The sequence below is a fragment of the Budorcas taxicolor genome, chromosome 13 (assembly GCF_023091745.1).
Source record: "Budorcas taxicolor isolate Tak-1 chromosome 13, Takin1.1, whole genome shotgun sequence".
Taxonomy (NCBI): Eukaryota; Metazoa; Chordata; class Mammalia; order Artiodactyla; family Bovidae; genus Budorcas; species Budorcas taxicolor.
The window spans coordinates 66,501,335-66,517,410 of NC_068922.1; the positions used below are offsets into that span (position 1 = coordinate 66,501,335).

Sequence of the window (16,076 nt, forward strand, 5' to 3'; positions counted from 1 at the left end):
CAGACGAGGAAACTGCTAGTGCCTTGATCTAGGACTTCTCAGCCCCCAGAGTTGTGGGAAATAAATTTCTGTTGTTTATAAGCCAGCCAGTGTATTTTTTTTTTTCATAGCAGCTTGAAAGGACTAAAACAGACAGCATGAACATGAAAAGCACCAGACTAGTCGCCAAGGGAACTAGTAGAGAGGCTTAGCTCTCTTTGAAGACAGAAACATTTAAATCCCAGGAGCTCAGATGCACTCTTTGAATAGTTCTTTTCCAATGATGGGCAACTTTCACCTACAGAAAACCTATTTACACGACTTGAGTAGAAACAGGATTATCCAGTTTCCACTGGCCTTTGCATAGATGAATAAACAGAAGCCCAGAGAAGGAAATGTCATCACCAACTGTTTCTCAGGCACTAACAATTGTCTTGGACCCTACACTTTCTGAGCCAGTGCTGTCCAACACAAATGGAATGGAAGCTACAAAGAGAGCCACACCAGTACTTTACATTTTCTACTAATCACATTTTAAAAAGTAAATAGAAATGGTGAAGTAAACAGCAAAATGAAATTAAATTTTATATTTTATTTGACCCTAAGTATAACTTCAACATGTAATCAACACAAGTCTCAGAAATCAGATGGATATTTTCTTTACACTTAAAGCATGTTTTAATTCAGACTAGCCATAGTTCAAGCCCTCAGTAAACACAGGTGGTTAGTAGGTATAGTACTGGACAGCGCAGTTCAATGCCTCAGTTTTCTACTGGAACTGAGAATAAAACGAGGAATAAAACTGCCTAGGTCACTGAATGGATTAAGAGAGGACAAGGGAAACACCGTGCGTCCTGCCCTGCACTCCGCCCAGCACGTAGGGGGCGCGCAATAAATCTTGGTTCCTTTACTCTTTTCTTTTAACGCACCGCCCCCTTCAAGTCTCCGCCCCTTTCCCCGCCCCCTTCAGGTTCCGGGCGGAAGTAGTGCTGTTAAAAGCAGGGCGCTTTGCAGTAGCGCTGCATTTTACTGCAGTGTGGCCGGCTTGCGTGTCGCGCGCACTTTTGCTTCATTGGCTCTGCGGTCCCTGCTCCAGGCGCTTTACGGCAGTGTGGCTGGAGCTGCCGCTCTGGGGGCCGCGGTTTGGTCGTGAGTGGAGGGAATCCGAGTAGCCGGTGTTGACTGAGACTGCAACCATGGACGTTGGGGAACTTCTGAGCTACCAGGTATGAGGGTCGAGGAGGGCTAGGGGGACCGTCCTCTCACCCAGGCAGGAATCGCAGGACCAGAGTTCCTTCATATCACTCTCTCCCATCTCTTCCCTGGGCCTGGGTCCTCTCACTTCTCTTGTCAACCAGGTCCCTTCCTCGAATTTCTCCTGGGTTCTTTCAATTCATTACGATCCTCAAGGCCCGGACCTCTTTTTAACTTCAGTCTGGGCCTCTTCTCACCCAACCCTGAGACTTGACTCCCTTTCACTTTTCTGAAGGCCCCAGACTATCTTCACAACCATTCCCCTTTAATTCTCTTCTTCAAGTCACTGAGTTGAGGATCGTGGTGGGAGAGCACTTTCTTGCATTTGAGTATCAGCTTCTCTACTGATCGGCTCTGTGGCTTTGGGACAAGTTCTGTTGTCTTCTTGGAGCCTCAACTTCTGTATGTATAAAACAGAGACAGTAATAGCTACCTATTAGGGTAGTTTGAGGACTGTGTTAATCAATGAATGTGAAAGCTAATTTTAAAGTGCAGAAGGTTGGTCACATGTTAATTGCAGTTGTTGGCAGATGTTTGACTTTCTCACATGTGATGGATCCCTAGGACTCTTCTTGTCCCATTTGCTCAGAATCCATGTGGGGAAACTGACCCAGAGGGTAAAAAAGACTTCCAAAGTCACTCAGTAAGAGCTTTGATTAGAGATGAGGTCTTTTGGCTCCCAGCTCAACCATTTTACCTTTCTTTGGCCTTCTTAAATGTCCAGTGTGGTAACCACTAGCCACATACAGCTGTTGAACACTTGAAATGGGACTAGTCTGAATTGTGTTAAATTACGCTTTCTGCCATAAGGGTGGTGTCATTTGCATATCTGAGGTTATTGATATTTCTCCCGGCAATCTTGATTCCAGCTTGTGCTTCTTCCAGCCCAGCGTTTCTCATGATGTACTCTGCATATAAGTTGAATAAGCAGGGTGACAATATGCAGCCTTGACGTACTCCTTTTCCTATTTGGAACCAGTCTGTTGTTCCATGTCCAGTTCTAACTGTTGCTTCCTGACCTGCATATAGGTTTCTCAAGAGGCAGGTCAGGTGGTCTGGTATTCCCATCTCTTTCAGAATTTTCCACAGTTTATTGTGCTGGGAGAAATATCAATAACCTCAGACATGCAGATGATAACCACCCTTATGGCAGAAAGTGAAGAGGAACTAGAAAGCCTCTTGATGAAAGTGAAAGAGGAGAGTGGAAAAGTTGGCTTAAAGCTCAACATTCAGAAAACTAAGATCATGGCATCCGGTCCCATCACTTCATGGCAAATAGATGGGGAAACAGTGTCAGACTTTATTTTTTCGGGGGCTCCAAAATCACTGCAGATGGTGACTGCAGCCATGAAATTAAAAGACGCTTATTCCTTGGAAGGAAAGTTATGACTAACATAGATAGCATATTAGAAAGCAGAGACATTACTTTGCCAACAAAGGTCTGTCTAGTCAAGGCTGTGGTTTTTCCAGTGGTCATGTATGGATGTGAGAGTTGGACTGTGAAGAAAGCTGAGCGCTGAAAAATTGATGCTTTTGAACTGTGGTGTTGGAGAAGACTCTTGAGACTGCAAGGAGATCCAACCAGTCCATTCTAAAGGAGATCAGTCCTGGTTGTTCATCGGAAGGACTGATGTTGAAGCTGAAACTCTAATAGTTTGGCCACCTGATGTGAAAAGCTGACTCATTTGAAAAGACCCTGATGCTGGGAAAGACTGAAGGCAGGAGGAGAAGGGGATGACAGAGGATGAGATGGTTGGATGGCATCACCAACTCGATGGACATGAGTTTGGGTAAACTCCGGGAGTTGGTGATGGACAGGGAGGCCTGGCATGCAGCAATTCATGGGGTCGCAAAGAGTCGGACATGACTGAGTGACTGAACTGAACTGAACTGACTGACGCTTAGAATAATCAGTATAAAAAAGTAAAATTTTAACATTGATTACATGATCATATCAATTACTTTGATTATTGATCATACTGATTAAATAATCATATATGGGTAATGGGCAAAATAAAATATATTCAAAATAAATTTTACCTATTTCTGTTGACTTTAAAATGTTGCTACTGGCCTTTTAGTGTGGCTACTAAAATTACATATATAGCTGGCTTCTCATTTTCCTTGGACAGCTCTGCAGTAGAGAATAGGGGACTAAGAGCCATGTGTCTGGAGCTCTGTTGCTTGGCCTCTCTTGTTTTGCTGCTCCCTGACTGCTGTGACCTGGAACAAAATATTTAACTTCTCTCTGCCTTGGTTTCCTTATCTTGTAAGTGAGGGCAATGAAAGTACCTATCATATAAGTCTGTTGTGAAGCTGTTGTGAAATGTGAAGTGTTTGGAGCAACGCTTGTCAAAGAATAAACGTTAAGAATGCTAGCAATTATATTCATGCAATTCCCTCAGCCAATATTATTGTACATAGAATTGACCTTGGAGACTCTGGACATCATGGGAAAGAACTTGTAAGCAATGGGAAGTATGTAGCCAAGTGATTTCCTTTTTAAGACAGTTATTGGATGTGAAAGAAGAACGGAGATAGGTGGGTTGAATGAGTGGTTATATCTCTGGTGGCTCAGACGGTAAAGAATCTGCCTGCAATGCCAGAGAACTGGGTTCAATCCCTGGGTCAGGAAGATCCTCTAGAGAAAGGAATGGCAACTCATTCCAGTATTCTTGCCTGGAGAATCCCATGGGCAGAGAAGCCTGGTGCGCTGCAGTCCATGGGTTCCAAAGAGTTGGACACAACTAAGGCAGTCCATTGAGTCCCAAAGAGTTGGACATGACTGAGCAACTAACGCTTTCACTTTGATGCCTGTTTGGCCTACACATGAGCACACTCTTCATAAAATGGGCTTCCCAAATGGCTCAGGTGGTAAAGAATGTGCCTGCCAATGCAGAAGACACAGGAGACTCAGGTTCAATCCCTGGGTCTGGAAGATCCCCTGGAAGAGGAAATGACAACTCATTCCAGTATTCTTGCTGGGATAATCCCATGGACAGAGGAGCCTGGTGCGCTGCAGTCCATGGGTTCCAAAGAGTTGGACACAACTAAGGTGGCAGAGCACTCATAGAACATTGAAGCTTGAAAAGGCTCATTTATTTGCTCAACAAATATTTATTGAGAATGTACTTGCAAGGCACTGTATCCACTGATATACAGCATTGAACAAAACAGACAAGGTTCTTGCTTTGTGGAATTATAATCTGGTGGGGAAGTAGCAAGATAAGAGTAAATAAATGAGAAATTCAGGTCATGATAAGTGCTTTGAAGGAGACACAGGATGTACTATGGAACTGGGCTGTCTGATGTAGCCACTGGTCACATGTTATAGTGAACTCTTGAAATGTGGCTAGTTTGAGTTGAGGTCTGCTACTCATGTAAAGTATACAGTGGATTTTCAAGATTTAGTGTGAAGGAAGTGATGAAAAGGTGACCAAAGTATATTAATTTTTATATTGATTCCATGCTGAAATGATGCTTAGGGTATATTGACTTAAAGAAAATTATTAAAACTAGTATTATTGTCTTAAAGACATTTAAAATGTGTTTAAATTTAAAATGTGGCTACTAGAAAATTTAAAGTTATATATACATCTTGTGGCTTTCAATATATTTTTGTTGGGCAGCGCTGGTTTTTTTGTCTTTTTTTTTTTTTAATTGTTGGGCTGCACTGCACAGCATGTGGAATCTTAGAGATGCCTGACCAGAGATTGAACCGGCACCCTCTGCAGTGGAAGTGCAGAGTCCTAACCACTGGACCACCAGGGAAGCCCCGGACAGCACCATTAAAGAAAATAACCCATGGAAGTGGGAGACAGGACCTATTATTTTTAGATAATATGGTCTGGGAAAGACTTTGAAGAGTGGACATGATAAGATGGTTGAGAAGGATCCAATCATGTGAAAAGCACAGAATAAATCAAAACAGAGGGAATAGCAAGTACATAGACTCTGAAGTAGAAGGTGGTGCAGCCTGTTCGAGGATCAGGAAGAGGCCTGATGTAGCTGGAACTTGGTAAATGAGCAGGGGTTGAAAAGAGATGAAATTGGAGATGTAGGCAGATGACCACCTGTGGAGGCCTTGCTGTGGGCCGTAATAAGGAGTTTGAATTCCATTTTGAGAAATGTTACAGACCCCCTCATTCAGCCCCCATGTTTACAAATGAAAAGTGAACCCTATTTTGGTAAAGGGACTTCCCAAAGGTTGTGGGCCAAGGTAGTGGCAAGAGTCAAAACCAGAATCCTGATCTTATTTCCAGCTCTGTTCATTCTCTACATGGCACTGTTCATGCAGTTTTCTTTCTGTAAGATCGGTGTCCACTCCTCCTGTTTCTAAAAGATGGTACAGTCTAGAAGCCAGTCCATGATAAATCAGACGCACCCATCCTCTTGTGGAAAGTCATGAGGATCACCCAAGTTAATGGCTGCAAAAGCTCTTTGAAAACAGGAAGTTTTTATAGACATGAAAGATGGATCGCATGCTTGCATCCTATCTCTAAATATAACAACCCTATGTGGAGGACTGTTTAAAATCTCTGCTATACAAATGAGAGAACTGAGGTACAAAAAAGTGCCTGCCCCAGAGCTGGAGCTCCTACCCACTGTGCTGGGCTGAACTAACGTGCTTTTAGATAACGTCCTTACATTAATTCTCAACATGCTCTTTGAGGTAGATGGCATGCCCGTTTTATAGAAAAGGAAACTCAAGCTGGAGGGGTCAGTTACCTGCCCAAGATGAAACAGTAAGGAGCAGAGCTAGAACTGGAACCAATTGAATACCCAAATCTAGTTTTCCAATTTTAAAAAACTTTAAAAATTGAACTATGGTACATGTACAGACGAATGCACGAATCTTAAGTGCTTTTGATGTTAGTTGTCATTTACAAAGTAGACTGAGCTTGGCCACTAGCATTCATTTGTCAGGGACAAAGCGCTCTGATTTGAACATCCCCACTCCCAGAGTTTGATTCACTAAGTCTCCCATGAGACCTTAGAATTTGCATTTCTAACAAGATGCCAGGTGATGCTTAAGCTGCGGGTCCAGGGACCCCACTTTGAGACTCCCTGGCCTGGAATGATCTACATTCCTCTTAAAATTTTCTCCAGCTGAGACATTTCACCTCCCTTTTCATGGCCATTAGTTTGCAGTATTTTGAGTGTAAGCAAGCTATACTTTTCCCCCTGCCATCTAAGATAGTGAGAACAAATCAGTTAATCTTTCTGGGCCTCAGTTTCCTCATATGACTAATGAGGGAAGATTAAGTAAGTTCCTCTGAGCTCCCTTCTAGCTTTAAAATTCTGTGATAACTAATTATTTAGGCCAAGAGCTCCAGAGATTTCAAGGGATTAAAAAAAAGCTTGATGTAGAAGGATGAATTGGGGCTGAAAATCTGGGAGACTTGAGTTTTAATCCTACCTTTATCATTATTTATCTGGATGACTCATTATTTATCTGGAAGTCCCTTCCCTTCTCTGTACATCTTTTTTTAAAAAAAAAAATCACGATTAATATACAGTGAGATTGAGCTCTATGACTTCTTGTTCTTTCCTTTCCTAAAATTCAAAGACTAAGGTAAATAAAGAAAATCTGTAATGTCAAGATGTTTATTAAAAGTATTTGACGTTTTTTGAGTGCTTACAAAGTCTCACTTTTGGGGCAGCTTGGTGGGAAGATTGCAATTTTCTACTGAGATTGGTTCTTCTAATAATAGAGTTAGGCAGCAAGCGCCTCAGTATATGCCTTATATCCTTGACATATGTTAACTATTCATTTGAGAAGACAGGAGAATTACAATGTGGACAGGAGGTGGTGGAAAAAGTCTTAAAGAGGAAACTAGTTATGTTCCCAATATGGAAATGTACTTTTTTGATGCCTTCAGGCTTAGACATCTCATCAAGAAGTGTGCCCAGCAGTTCCTTGGCTGAGAAGTTTCTGCTGCATAGACGCGTGTATGAACTCCAAGGCATTCTCATTAATACTAATTCCACAGATGTCTGGAAAAAGTTCTTACCTCTGAAGTTTTCCAATAAAGAATTCTCATTTAGTGCAGTTTGGCTCAGTGGGAATGACTCGCTTTGTGACATGAGAGTATTCTCTTTGAGGCAGATTGGGGTCGAGGACCCTTGGTTTTGGCAATATTGCAGACACCCACTCCTCTTGTTACCTATCAGTCAGTAATAGAAGAGTTCCTGAGATTGCAATGGCTTGTTGGAATCTAGAGTCTTTCTTCTTTACCCTTCTTATTTCTTTCTTTTGAAATGAAAAATTTTAATGACAGTAATTTGACAGGAGTAGTATTAAAAGAAAGTGTTCAAGAAAAAGGAAACTATTACCCCTAATCCTATAAATATTTTCATATTCCCAGAGGACTTTTGTGTTTTTCATGACTATAGCCATTGTATATATACTGTTTTGTGTTCTATGTTTTAACATTGCCAGAAATATTTTGTGTTTCTGCATGTTATTTTTAATGTCTGCAAACCTTTTTTTTTTTTTTTTTTCCCGCTCAAGTCATAGGCCAACCATTTTCTCCTAAATTGTTCTTCTATAATCGAGTACTTAGGTAGTTTCCAGGTTTTGTTCTTGGAGATAATATTGCTGTGAACTTCTTTATTCAGGTAGCATTTCCCCCTCACATCTGCTGTAGTAATTATCAAATGACTGGATACTGGAGAGGGGATGCTGGAAATGGATTTGGTTTGGTTGTTGAGGAAAAGGAGAAGATATTGGAATCTCAGCCCTGATGAATGAATAGAAGTTCTGTGGGTAATGAAGGGGGCTAAGGAGTCATTCTTGACTACGATTAGGGAGTACAGAAGCCCTGAGTGAAATGCACGGAGCGTTGAGCGAGTGAAGGGGAGTGGCGGGAAATGACGGGTTTGTCTCAGCTGCAGGTGTCGAGCAGTGCACAGTGCTCACATGGGATTAATCCCTTATCAGCTGACAGGGCTAACAGTGGTGTGTGTTCCAGTTTTCCTGCAATCCTGATGATACTACTGCTGCTGCTGCCGCTGCTAAGTCGCTTCAGTCTTGTCCGACTCTGTGCGACCCCATAGACGGCAGCCCACCAGTTGTCATAATTTATTTTTTTTCTCATTAATCTAGTAAGTATATAAAGTGTTAGTTCATTTGCTTTAATAAGCATTTTTTCCCTTTGTTTATCATTTGTATTTCTTACCATCTGCTTCTTTTTCCTAGAGTTGTAGTTTATAACTGTGCTTTTCTGTTGTGTTTTTGGTTGATGAAAAATTTTCGGAAGACTGGACACTGTGCTCAAATATATCTTTTCTTTGGTAGCCCCATTTTACCCAAGGACTCTGAGAATATTATCCTAATCATGATGTCTTTTACAGCATCATGAAATAGGCTCTTCTTGCATGACGGTTTAGACTAGTGCTTTTCAAAGTTACTCATTGTTAGTGGGACTATAAATAACAAATTGCTATAAGTATTGATGTTCCCATTTCAGGGTGTTTTCTGTTTCATCTTCTGGGTCACTTTTTTGTTAATGTTCCCTCCCTCCCTTTGTGATCTTACCTTCTCTCTTTCCCCTGGTGAGTTCCTTTTATACTCGTAAAATACATTGTTTTTATATGCCTCCTTGCACTGGGCAGTGAACTGAGAGGCAGGGACCAGCACCGGAGTGTCTCACTCATAACTGACACCTAATAAATGATTGTCTAATGATTGAGTGAATGAACTAGTACGTGGCTTTACATATGCCTTTTGGAAAGCTTTTGTTCTAATATCTTGTCTGCTTGCTGGCTTGTATCTCTTTGCTTTCATGTTAGACTTCAAGAAAGTTTGTTTCAAATCCATTACTTCAGTTACTAAATTGTCCTCTGCTTCCTTATCATGTCTTGCTCCTCTTGCTACAAAACCTACATTCCTTAAAAAAAATCAAAACCTTTTAATTTTGATCTAACTTTAAACTTACAGAAGTTTTGCAAAAATAGTATGGAGAGTTCCCATATGCTCCTCAAATAGCTTCCCTTAAAGTTATATAACCAGAGTACAGTGGTCAAAATCAGGAAATTAACATTGATATACTGATAACAAACTTATAGTCTTAAATGTCACCAGTTTTGTTTGTTTTGTTTTCTAACATATATTGTAAATGCTTTCTTTTTTAATTAACTTTTTATTGAAGTATTGTGAATTTACAATATTGTTTTAGTTTCTGGTTTACAGCAAAGTGATTCAGTTAAAACATGTGTATATGTACATGTATATATTTTCCATCATGGTTTATTTTAGGACCCTGAATATAGTTCCCTGTGCTATATAGTAGAACCTTGTTGTCTATCTATTTTATGTATAGTAGTTTGTATCTGCTAATCCCAAACTTCTAACTTATCCCTTCCCACCCCCTTTCCCCTTTGGTAACCCTTAAATTTGTTTTCTCTGTCTGTGAGTCTGTTTTGTAAATAGTCCATTTGTATCATATTTGAGATTCCACATATAAGTGGTGTCATGTGGTATTTATCTTTCCCCTTCTGACTTACTTCACTTAGTGTGATAACTTCTAGAGCCTCATTATTCTTGACTCTTCACTAGAATTTGATTCTGTAACCTGGTTCCTCAGCTTAGAGGAACTCATCCATCCTTTTGTCCTTCAGCAGCTTTATATAAACTCTTGGCGCACTAGCCCTGATTTAGCTTTCAAGTGTCTACTGAACCTTCTAACCAGATGCTCTGGTATCACATAATCCCCTGCGTCTCTCCACCAGCCCACTTATCACCTACCCCCAGTTCTGCATTTCAGTCAAGGGTGTAGCTGCCTCCGGCTGACTTGAGAAAAACCCTGGACCTATTTCTCAAAGATGAAAGACAAGGTTCTTTTCTGTATGGAAAATATGAAGTTTCAAGTGGAGGGCTAGCTCCTCTCTCAGGAGTCAGGAGAGTGCTAGGATCTAAAAATGCTTAAGCCCCCGTTCTGGCTGTCATGGAGCTTACCGTCGAAAGGGAAGCGCCTCACAGATTTGAGAATTGATAACAGAGGTGTCTGGTGGGCTGCAGTCTGTGGGGTCACAGGGAATTGGACATGACTGAGTACCTGAACAATAGCAAACAGTACACAGTGCCACTGAGTGATCAGGAAGTCGGGCAAAGAGGCAGGAGCAGTCCTGCCCTTGGGAAGTTGGGAAGGCTTTGCAAGGGAGTTGTGGCTTCTTTAGGAGCCTTCTCTTTATCCTTTCTATTTCATTCACCACCATCTTAGTTTACACTCTTGGGACTTTGTCAAATAAGTAGTTTTCTAGTAGATCTTATACTGGCATGATAAATATTGGTTTATTTCCTCCATGAGCCCACCCTGATCATAGCCACCGTCCCTACCTATTTCCGCTTCCTTGGAGATAGGTCTTATTGAGATGCCTAATTTTGGAGGTGAACTTAAGGAAGCCATAGCTTTCTGCAGTCTTTCACTAGATGTCACTGTTTAAATTGGGGGATTGCATTTATAAGACCCCAATAGAGAAGTTGTCACACGTGAAAATGACTGCTTTGGAGAATGTGGATGGTTCAGAATAGCTCTGTTGGAGAAAATAGTTCAAACACATGCCCTTCTGAATGTGCTCATTTTAGACATCTTTTAATGTTTAGTGTAGTGGGTGAACCTTCACTCTGGGTTAGACAGACTGCCTGTGTTTGAATTCCACCTCTGCTACTTGACTTTAATTAATCTCGTTAAGCCTCAGGTCTTCATCTTTAAAATACAGATTGTATAATAGAGTCTGTCTCTGCCCCACCATCTTTTAAAAAAGCTCCACTTTACCATCTTTTTTGAAGATACAGGATCAAATGAGACAGTGTGGGAAGTGCTAAGTGGTATAGTGCCTGACATATGGTAAGTGTCCAGTACATGCTAGCTGTTAATTTTATTATTGATATAATTATAAACAACACCGATGGCATAGCAGAAGGCAAAAATGTTTTTCTCGAATTCTGCAAAGCTGCCTTAGAATTCCCAAGGTCACCAGTCCCTTGGAGATTAAGGTTTAGAATGCTATAAAAGGAAATGAGAACAGTTTATCACCCACACATGCCAACATGTAGAACTGTTCTCAATAGATTAAAGTATAACCCTATTCTACCACAGTTAGCCGCCACTGATATCAAGAATTATATCATCTACACAGTAATTCTTTTGCCCATGTCTCTCTAATATTACTAAGATATCTCAGCTTTCCTCTTTTCTAGTGCCAGGAATCTCATTTACAAATTATTCCTTTCTTTTTCTTTTTTCCCCTTAATGTTCCTGAAGGAAGTAATTGGTTTTGGTCTGAGTCTTGTACAGCTAGCTGTAGGGAGAATGGAATCAGGAGGAGATACAGCAGGAATTCTCTTAATCTTCTCCAAGACCAGCCATTTGATTCTAGTATTTCAGCTGAATAGTTAGAAGAACATTTTCTTTTCCACAGAGTTCCCGGAGCCTGTTGGCCTAAACTTTGGAATCCCAGCTCCAGTGTGGGTTGGTAAATAGAAACTGGATTACCTTCCTTGTGAGTTCAGTGAAAGGTCTAGTAAGACTGCCGCAGCGCAGTTTCATCTCTTAACTCATTTTACATGGTCAGTTGCCTGTAAGCAGACTGTCTGCTTTGGCTCCTCAGACTTTCCTTCAAGCACCCATCAGTGTCCAGAGTCAGGGACTGAACTGAGAAGGATTTGAAATACAGCACTCTTTATGATGCTTCTCTCTGACTGTGTCTGACTGTATTCCAAAGACAGGTGTGATCAATTATTGAACACTTTGGCATAATTCATGGGCTCATTCTGTTAGTACATAATATTGAGGATTGATTACATTTTTATTTGACACCCCTGCTCCAGTTAAGAGCAACTAAGTTTAGAATCACTTTTGGAATCTTCAATAGACTTAACCATTAACAGTCCATCAGCCCTCTGCTGGTGGTGTATCGTATGTTTTTAGGGTATTATGACACATGTTCACAGTCAGGCTGTGAGCCAATCCAGATTTTTGAAGGCTGGTAAATTTCATTGGGGCTTCCCAGATGGCGCTAGTGGTAAAGAACTTGCCTGCCAACATAAGAGATGCAAGAGACTCAGGTTTGGTCCCTGGGTCAGGAAGATCCCCTGGAGGAGGAAATGGCAACCTACTCCAATATTCTTGCCTAGAGAATCCCATGGACAGAGGAGCCTGGCAGACTACAGTCCATAGGGTCACAAAGAGTCGGACACGACTGAAGTGATTTAATACCTACATTTTGTTCGAATTGGTAATCTGTATTGAGCCTTTCATCTTTGAATTATTCAACACAGTTATGAAATGCCTACTAAACGCAGGGTGTTTTTGTAGACACCAGGAATAGAGTGATACACGAGACAGTTGCAGTCCCTAGTCATTAGAGAACTTATACCCAGGGAAACAAGACAGAAAATAAAGAAAAACAAATATAAATAAGAGCACCTAAATATGCAAACAAATAATGCTAGAGAAATAAAAATGAGATAACTTTAAATAGGGGTATGAAGAGGGAAAAGGGCTGATGTAATGGAGTGATGGGGTACTATCGTAAGTTCCAGAAGGGCTCTCTCAGGAGATAACGTTGAGACTGATAATGAATAACGAGCAGGATCCAACCACATGAAGAGCTGTAGGAACAGCAACGTAAGCCAAGGGGAAAACCACTGCAAAAGCCCTAAGGTGGGAACAAGCTTGTCATGTTCGAGGCAGTATAGGTAGAGCGTGGTGAGTGAGGAGGGTAAGGACGGAGCGGTCTGCTCTGGGGAGGATCAGTTCAGTTCGTTCGCTCAGTCCTGTCAGACTCTTTGTGACTCCATGGACTGCAGCACACCAGGCCTTCCTGTCCATCACCAACTCCCGGAGCTTGCTCAAACTCACATCCTTCGAGTCGGTGACACCATCCAACCATCTCATCCTCTGTCATCCCTTTCTCCTCCTGCCCTCAATCTTTCCCAGCATCAGGGTCTTTTCCAATGAGTCAGCTCTTCGCATCAGGTGGCCAAAATATTGGAGTTTCAGCTTCAGCGTCAGTCCTTCCAATGAATATTCAGGACTAATTTCCTTCAGGATTGACTGGTTTGATCTTGCAGTCCAAGAGTCTTCTCCAACACCACAGTTCAAAAGCAGTTCTCCTGGGGAGGATGGGAAACCCTAAAATGTTCAGACGTTATTGTCAGTACATCGGGAAGCGATTGAGGGATTGAAGCTGTGGAGTGACACAATATGATTATGTTTTAAAAGACCACTACATCTGTGGAATGGAGGCTGGATTGCTGGGGAGCAATCTGGCTGGCTTCATTGTTCAAAGAGGGTGGAATTCACCTTTGTGCTGCAGAGGGCCGCAGCTGAAGCTGTGCTCTCCCTAGAATAATTGCTTTCCCGCCTAGGTTGTTTTCAGAATCTCCCAATTCTAAACATTTAATCTGTGTTCTGGCTTAATCAAGAAGCAGCACTTTTCCTAGTGCCAGACTTGGCAGGGAAAATGTGGGCATGGTGCCTTGTGTTGAGCACCCTGGCCTGGAGAGAATGAAGAAAGCAGCCTCTGGTGGACCTGAGGACAATGCAAGTGACCCTCAGCACCTGGTAACTTGTAGGAACCTTTGGAATCCATAAGCTTTATGTGCCTCTGCAAAACAGTTGCAGATGGTCTGGACTGATGATTAAATATCGCCACTGTTTTGCCCAGATCTGCTCTGCTGTGGCCATCCTCTCCATGTCTGGTTTTACATTACAGTGAGTAATTAAAGGGGCACCGCCTTTCTGGTTACTTCCAGGACATCTTTTTCAGTTGGCTTGAGGGGAATTTCAGTTTCTGCCAGTTTTATGAGTGACTGCTGTGAACAGTCGTGATTGTGAATGGCTACTCTTTGTTTTCAAAATTAAAAAAAAAAAAAACCCAAAAAACAAAACTGAAAACACAACAACTTGAAAAGAACTCTCTCTAACGAGAGGGAATAATTGCCTGCCTTTGCCATCTCTGCTGATTCTTCCAGTGGGAGTTCTGCCATCAGACTTGTCACAGTTAGTTGGCAGGGACTTTTTTTCCTGAGTTAGCACGTAGAGATCTGAACGGGCAGAGATAACACAAATTAGCAATGGTACAGGCCTATCTGCAGAGGAACAGATTTCCTTCTGACCAGAGGTGCTGTTGGTGGGCACCATCTAATTTTCTGTGCATCTCTTACCAGTGATGACAGCACTTTTCTGCAAATAAAAAGAATTGCTTAAGCACCACCCGAGCTGGGCAGTTTTTACAAGACTTGAGAGTTTCAAAGGCCCTCAGGCTGCTTAGCCTGCCAATGTAGTCCTTGAATATTATCTTTCTGGCTTCTCACTGGGGATCCTTATACCTCATTCAGCATAATGAACTTAAGGAGACAGAAATTCTGATTCTTGTCCCTCATTTTTTTCTTTTTCCAAAGATTTATTCTTCCATCCCCACAGAACTTAAAAGGACACAGAAGGCTCAGTGGGGGGAAAAGAGATGGTGTCTGCCTTCTGGCTGATGTGACTTGTACGAGTGGTCGGATTCCATAATGAAGCTTTCCATCTTCTTGGTGCCTGCCCCATAATTAGAGGTTTAAACATTTTGTTTAAATGAGTAATTTTCCCCCGTACCTTTTCTGTGTGCTTAAAACCACCATTAGAGCAAGATGGAGACTGGTTAACAGTCTGATATTGGGCTCCATATTCTAGTTGTGCTGTTGGCAAGATGTTGATGAATTCTTATTTTAATTGAAAAAAAAAAGCAGTTTTTAGCTGTGGCTCATTTTCTGTGAGGTGGAGGCACTTTGATTACTGAGTATGGGGAGTATACCTTTTTTTTTAGGAGCTTGACACCAAATCTAACAGGATAATATCAGGAGGTAGATGTGCAGCTGGTCTGGAAGTATTGCCTCTACATTAGAGGTAGATTTGCCTTCAATTGACAGATTATCTTTGTGTTTGTCAGAGAAGGGGGTCACCTGAAGGGTTAGTGTGTTCCTGATTTGAAGCAAATGAAAAACAGCTCATAGAGGAGCTTGTAGAAATTGTCATACTTTCAATGAAATAAAAGAATATGTGTTTTCTCCTTCCTGTGTCACCAAGGCAAAAGAACAAAATAGAAGGTTGGGAACTACAAGGTACTGAAGAGCCAGGCATTGAGCTGTTTGATTTGTCATTCTGTCACATCCTAAAGGCAAGTCCAGGAAGACAGTATTCTTATTTCTGTTACATAGGTGAGGAAAGAAAGTTCACACAGGTTTAGTAACTTGCTCAAAGATACCCAAGAAGTAGGTGGTAGAATCTTTTTCCTAATTGAGGGCTTCCGTGGATGAAGGTGAAGGTGAAGTCGCTCAGTCGTGTCCGACTCTTTGCGACCCCATGGACTGTAGCCTACCAGGCTCCTCCGTCCGTGGGATTCTCCAGACAAGAATATTGGAGTGGGTTGCCATTTCCTTCTCCAGGGGATCTTCCCGACCCAGGGATCGAACCCAGGTCTCCCTCATTGGAGGCAGACGCTTTAACCTCTGAGCCACCAGGGAAGCTGGATGAAGGTAGCTTAAAAAAAGAAACACCCTAAAGAGGAGAATGCAGCAGAATACTGCCATCACCCTGCCTTGTATTCACCTGTGCTCTGTCACGTGTATCATTCTTGTCCAGTAGAGCGCCATGCACTGGTTATCAAATCCAGGGCAGCCGAACACCGTGCGTCAGTTACCAGTCCCCGGGGAAGACTTCAAATGCTGCCCTGGCGTCTTGGTATTGGAGCTACCAAGGAAAGCACAACATAGGCAAGCACTGGATGGAACAATGCTTTGCTCACAAAGAGAAGAGACAGAGAAGGATCAGCTCCAGTAGTGTGTGCCAGTC

General features: G+C 41.9%; 1 protein-coding gene across 1 annotated transcript in view; it reads left to right on the plus strand.

The window, feature by feature from the left end:
- Nucleotides 1–1,083: 1,083 nt before the first annotated feature.
- CTNNBL1 (catenin beta like 1) overlaps nt 1,084–16,076 on the plus strand; it is a 160,887-nt gene continuing 145,894 nt past the window's right edge. Inside the window, exon 1 of the mRNA XM_052650500.1 lies at nt 1,084–1,205. Within this exon, the coding sequence (XP_052506460.1) occupies nt 1,176–1,205 (30 nt within the window). The 5' untranslated portion in view covers nt 1,084–1,175. The remainder of the gene's footprint in view (nt 1,206–16,076) is intronic.